Source organism: Cryptomeria japonica, chromosome 10, assembly GCF_030272615.1.
Source record: "Cryptomeria japonica chromosome 10, Sugi_1.0, whole genome shotgun sequence".
NCBI lineage: Eukaryota > Viridiplantae > Streptophyta > Pinopsida > Cupressales > Cupressaceae > Cryptomeria > Cryptomeria japonica.
This window is the reverse complement of record NC_081414.1, coordinates 742,169,193-742,175,871: the sequence shown is the minus strand read 5'-3', so window position 1 is coordinate 742,175,871 and position 6,679 is coordinate 742,169,193. Positions and strand designations below refer to the sequence as shown.

Here is a 6,679-nt window from a genome sequence, read left to right as displayed (position 1 = left end):
ATTTTTTGAATTTTTGCATGAACAAGGATGGATAATACCAATTCTTCTCTAAGCATAAATGATATTAATTCTTGTTTGAACGATCTAATACTTCTCAAATCAGCATAAAGAAACTTTATATTTTAGAAATTTATTAACCACAAAATACTATTTTAGAATATTCACTAAAGATATTCTTTTGGTTGTAATATAAATGTTAAAGGAGAATAAGAAGAGAAAAAGTAGGGTAAGGCAAGATACTGGGCTAGAGAATATTATCGATATAACTTGAGAAGCATACGATATTACATGGCAAACATAGACATTTGTTTATTTATTTAGATAAGGGAAAGCCTTGCGCTTGATCCCTGTAGCTAAAAGACAGCTGCTGTTTTTACTATATAGCAGTCCAGTAAACACTAAGGTGGTCGCCCACGCTTGTGTAGAGTTTGACATTTCCATCAATCAAAGCCAAAGCGGCAGCCCCAGCGCATTTAGTCACAGACGAGCAAGCACTCACCGTTGACCAGATTGGCCTATTCAGGTTCTGCAATTCCAATGTTCCGTCAGTGCGCAAGGCTAGATAGCAATTCTTCTGAGGCGAGGAATAATAGGTGGAAGGGGTACGCCACAATACACGGCCAGCTGCATCCTTGAAGTAGGCCACGCAGTCAGTCTCTGAAAATGTGAGGTTGTATTTGGCGTCGGGAGAGCGAAGATAGTCTCCAGGGTGCAATTCATTTAAAATAGGGGCAGTGTGGTGCGAGAGTAGCATGTGGGGCTTGATGGTGCAGTCGTTTTCACTGACTTCATCACCATCAGAAAGGATCTTGTAGGATGGAGCATCGGCGAGCTGCAGGGGAGCCGCTTTCCGTTGTCCGTATGGAATTCTCACGTAGTAATCGATCCAGTATCTGTCGTTGGAGACAGAAACCCACTCGTTGCCCTTTTGCAGATAAGGCTGAAAGTATGAGGCTAACGGCACGAATGCTTCCACCATTTCGCTGCCTTTGCTTGTGTAGACGGGCGACATGGAGACCGTGCATTGGGTCCTCCAGCGAGTTAATCTTATGACCACGCCCTTCCCGTTCAGGTCCAGGTACCTGGTGAATAAGCGACCAGCATAATATTCTCTATCGGGCTCAATATCTTGCAACGTATTGGACGCGATATTGTTCAGAGTATCGTAGACCCTTTTTCCTTCCTGGGCGTTCAGACTACCAGTCTTGGTCGAAAGTGTGATGGTCACACATGTGCAGAACGAAACATTGAGGAGAACCAAGGCAATGAAAACATAAATCCCACGGCCAGCCATCTTTTTTCTAGCTTGAACTTTTCTGCTATCGTCTATCGGCTAACCTCTTTTTATAGCGAGATGGCGCCGGCCAAGCTATGGAAGTTGAATTATTCCACTGGGAATGTCCTTGTCCAAACATTGAACGCTGATTGCAGCACTCTACTCCACGTCCCTGTAGTTTTATCCACTCTACTCTATCTTCCTCTAGTTTTCATATTAAATCTTTGAAAATATATTTCCCTAATCTATATTAATGATTATTTATTTAGAATATATTATCATTAACACAAGCTCGCCAGTTCAGATCTACGATAATGCGTACTGACAATGCTGCCATTTTCTTAAACTTCCACACTGATAAAATTTCATTCGTTTAATTTTGTTCGATTATTGAATGCTCCATGGGTATTGCGATCTCTTATTTGCCACGACACAAGTGGAAGTGCTCTTCCATATGGGCCGACTTTTGTCCAATAATTTTCATTCTTTCGCATCATAATAACCAAGGCTCACAGAGAATTCTTATGATTCGAATGGTAAAAATGGGATGTACTGTACACAGCACTAGGCGAATGCCTGTCTTTATAGAAATAAAGGTAGCACTACTGTACATATTACTGCATTTAATTAATAAGTTCATACATGCAATTAGGATTACTATCAACTAAATTACATTTTAAATTTTAACCATAATGCCATTCATGCGTCTAAAATTTAAAGGAACCAGATGAACACATACACCATACAACACCAATAGATGTTGGAGTTCACCCCTAATGGGATACATCTCCAGATCCACTTCAAGTGAAAGACCATTCTTTTAAATAGAAGATGAAAAATACATAAGTTTCGCATGAATTACATGCTTCCATCAAGGCGTACCAAAGCAAATAATACATATGACCACATAGGGTCCAAGAGATACATGAATGATCCAAGAAGAAGAAAGAGGATCCATCTGAAATATGATATGGAGTAGATACAAGAGAATAACTAGAGCACCAGAAACACTAATTCCTTGCAATCCATCATAAGCATCCCAAGGTCTAACATGAATATCAAGTACTTGCAAAAAGAATAAACAATCAAATATGACTCCCACAATAGTGCTCCAAGCAAAATCAACATAAAACTACACACTAGTGAACATAAGGGAAGAGTGTCATCACATAGCTTGGTATGTCTATCTTGGCCGGCCTCCATAGGTCTTGACCCCATCATGAATTATCCTTGTAGCCTCTCCTGAACCCCCGACCCCTTCCAAGTCTCATGTGGACCCAACACATCCTTTCACGAAGATAAGGTTGTTGGTTTTTCATTCCAAGCCTTCTCACTGCATTCTGACTTTGTACTAGCACTCAAGCATGATGGAGGCACAATTATCTTATTTAATGTTTGAACTACAAAACCCCCTAATATATTATTAATTTATCACTTATTTAGACATATTTTTGATATGTTACCCTACTTACCACTTTGGGTGTGCCCCCCACTCAAAAGCCACCCTCCCATATAACACTTAACCACAAATATGATGAACTCCCCAAAACCAAGCTATACACAATAAATATTATACAGAGTTCAAAGAAATAGATAACCACTTGGCCAAATAAGGCCTTTCACATGGATAACTAATTGACGATGCTTTGACTAGAGACATGACTAGTTACGAATACAACCACATGAAAATAGCCAATACTTATAACCAAGGACTTGAAATTTGTAAATAAACGCAAATACAGTAAATGAAAAAACATGCATCTTGGCTACTCTATAATTATGTTATTTTTCCATTTCGTTTAAATACAAATCAACCAGAGTTTTCTAATTTATCTAATTTTTCAAAATACCACATTTAAAAAAAAAAACACATTTACATAAGGTTCACATGAATTACATGCTTCCATCAAGGCATACCAAAGCAAATAATACATATGACCACATAGGGTCCAATAGATACATGAATGATCCAAGAAGAAGAAAGAGGATCCATCTAAAATATGATATGGAGTAAATACAAGAGAATAACTGGAGCACCAAAAACACTAATTCCTTGCAATCCATCATAAGCATCCCAAGTTCGAACATGAATATCAAGTACTCGCAAAAAGAATAAACAATCAAATATGACTCCCACAATAGTGCTCCAAGAAAAATCAACATAAAACTACACACTAGTGAACATAAGGGAAGAGTGTCATCACATAGCTTGGTATGTCTATCTTAGCCGCCCTCCATAGGTCTTGACCCCCATCATGAGTTATCCTAGTAACCTCTCCCAAACCCCCAACCCCATCCAAGTCTCATGTGGACCCAACACATCCTTTCGTGAAGACAAGGTTGTTGGTTTGTTATTCCAGGCCTTCTCACTGCATTCTAACTTTGTACTATCACTCAAGCATGAGGTAGGCACAATTATCTTATTTAATGTTTGAACTACAAAACCCCCTAATATATTATTAATTTATCACTTATTTAGACAAACTTTCAATGGGTTACCCTACTTATCACTTTGGGTGTAGCTCCCACTCAAAAGCCACCTTCCCATATGACACTTAACCACAAATATGATGAACTCCCCAAAACCAAGCTATACACAAGAAATAGTATACGGAGTTCAAAGCAATAGATAACCACTTGGGCAAATAAGCCCTTTCACATGGATAACTAATTGATGATGCTTTGACTAGAGACATGACCACTTACGCATACAACCACATGAAAATAGCCAATACTCATAACCAAGGACTTGAAATTTGAAAATAAATGCAAATAAGAAAATATCACATTCGCAAAACACTAGGAAGCGGGTGCGCTCTACAACTAGGGCACGAAACCTGTAGTGCCGCTAGTTGCAGTATGCTACCACGTGCCAGGGCTCCCTGGCCCTACTAGGAGGCCCTCGAAGTCATTTAATATCCTCCTGCAATTAATGGAGCCCAATAAAGATGGCTCAAAGATCCCTAATCACCACATTTCTTCAGCAGCAAGCACTCAAGTGCAGGGGAAAATGTTCAACCAGGTGGTGGAGGGCAAATAGAATTCATTTCCTGAAGATGCTAGGTTCGAAGCTGCTCTCCACCATGAAGATGAAACCTGTCTCGTGCCAGCACAAGGTGAGGCCCTTTCTTCCAAACGCATCACTATTAAACTGAATGATTCCATGCTCTCTGCCATTTCTTCAGAGATTTCTAGACTTACGGATTCAACAATTTTTTTCGCTACCTTTGATGTAAATAACTTACCATCTCGACAGTACATGAATAAATGGTTGCAAGATGTGTGGGTAAAAAAATTAGGGCTTCAATTTTCATTTTGTAGAATGATTCAGAAGGGTTTAATTTTCTTTGATAACAAGGAAACCCAAAGCAAAATTGTAAATAAGCAGTATTGGTCAATAGGAAATTCATCTCTAGTGTATTTTTTTCTAGATTCGATTGTGTGTATATTTTTCCATCAACGTTTCGAATCACACTCCGTGATTCATCATCAGGATGAAAAGAATTCCCAAGACATGAAAGATGTTGAGTTGCAGATTTGAGGCAAAATATAAAGAGGAGAGGGGTGGGGGAAGGCACGAGAAACAAGGAGAGAGGAAAGAGAAAAGGAAAAGGCCACCTGAAGGATGGGAGACCTAAAAAACTCCAAGGAATAAACCACCCACAGAAAGAAAAAAGGAAAGCCAAGCACCACACTCAAAACCACTAAAAAACAAAAAAGAAGAAAAGAATTTGGGACAAAAATTAAAAACTAAAAGAATAAATAAATGATTATAAATACATAACGGAATATACGCAAAGGCATAAACCAAAAGACAAAAATCTAGAAACAGATAAGAAAAGAGATATTTACAATTCCAAAAGATATGAGCATATAAAAATAAACACAAGTTGAGGTCTAAAAGCAAATATAAACTAGAAAATAAACAAATAGGTAAATAGACCAAAGGTGGAGAGGGAGACGCACAAATGAAGAAGGAGGAGGGGGAGAAGTCAAGGCGGGGGGCGGGGATGATGCTGGCGGGCAAGAAGAAGAGGGTGCCACGAGATGCTAAGGTTTAACCCATTGTCTTGATTAAGATTGGATGGGTGTTGAATGATAGCAATGGCCTCTTTAACTTTCCTCTTGAAAAAGTTGTTCTCCCTACACAATACCTGAGTGTCCTCCAAACAGATATGATGCTTGGTAGTTGATGAATGCTCAGCTAAGGCTGATTTGAGGGCATGTTCATGCTTAATGTCGACACTATGCTCTTTTATTCGAGTCATGAACGAACGACCTGTTTCTCCAATGTATGGAGTTCCACAGGAGCATACAATCTTGTATACACCTGACTCTGAAAAGGCATCCCTAGTGTCCTTAAGTGGTGGGGCATGCCTCTTGATGGTGGAAACAGGTTTGAAGGCACAACGGAGACCTTTTTTCCCAAGGATTTTTGAGATTTTGTGAGAAATGCCTTCAACATAAGGGAGAGAGACATACGGGGCCTGAGATGGAGAGGGCACAGGATTCGAGATGGAAAGGAAATGAGATTTGGCTTGGAGGAAAGCCCTAGTGATCTGCTTGTTCGAGTAGCCATTCCAAAGGAAGACTTGACGAAGATGGGAGAGCTCTTGGTCTAAGTTATCCTTATCACAAATTCGATGGGCTCTTAAAGCCAAGGTTTTGAGGATCCCAACTTTCTGGCTATGGTGGTGATGAGAAGACGAATGAAGATATAAGTCAGTGTGGGTAGTTTTGCGAAACACCTGACGACCAAGGGATCCGTTAGGCTTTTTACAGATTAAGACATCGAGAAAAGATAAAAGGTTGTTGGATTCAAGTTCTTTCATGAAGGTAATAGACGAAGAAATGTTGTTGAGGTGCGTATGAAATTCCTCTAACATGTCCAAGCCGTGGGACCAACATACATTGGTGTCATCCATATATCGTTTCCACCATTTTGGCTTGAGGGGGAAAGAATGTAAGGCCACCTCTTCAAAATGTTCCATGAATATGTTGGCAATGACCGGCGAGAGAGGGGAGTCCATGGCTACTCCATCAACCTGTTCATAGATAACGCCTTGGAAGGCGAAGAGGGTTGACCTTAAGCAAAGTTCCACCAAAGAGGCAATTTCCTCATTGACCTTAAGCTTGACAATCTCTATGGAGTCTAGAATAGGGACCTTGGTGAAGAGGGACACCACATCGAAGCTCACAAGAGTGTCTTGAGGGTCCAACTTGGTGTCCTTGATAAACTGGACAAATTGGTTGGAATCTTTGATGAAGGAGTTGGAGTTACCAACAAGCGGAGAGATTAATTTGGCAAGAAAAGCAGCTAACTTGTAAGTCGGAGACCCAATGGTATCGACAATGGGTCTCAAAGGAATGTTGGCTTTGTGAATTTTTGGGACCCCATATATA

The 6,679-nt window shown here is 39.9% G+C and overlaps 1 protein-coding gene across 1 annotated transcript; it reads right to left on the bottom strand.

Moving 5' to 3' along the window:
• Positions 1 to 240: 240 nt before the first annotated feature.
• Positions 241 to 1,329, bottom strand: LOC131859484 (uncharacterized). The gene has a single exon (XM_059213276.1). The coding sequence runs from the start codon at positions 1,292 to 1,294 to the stop codon at positions 377 to 379; it is 918 nt and encodes a 305-aa protein (XP_059069259.1). The 5' UTR covers positions 1,295 to 1,329; the 3' UTR covers positions 241 to 376.
• Between the last annotated feature and the right edge of the window lie 5,350 nt (positions 1,330 to 6,679).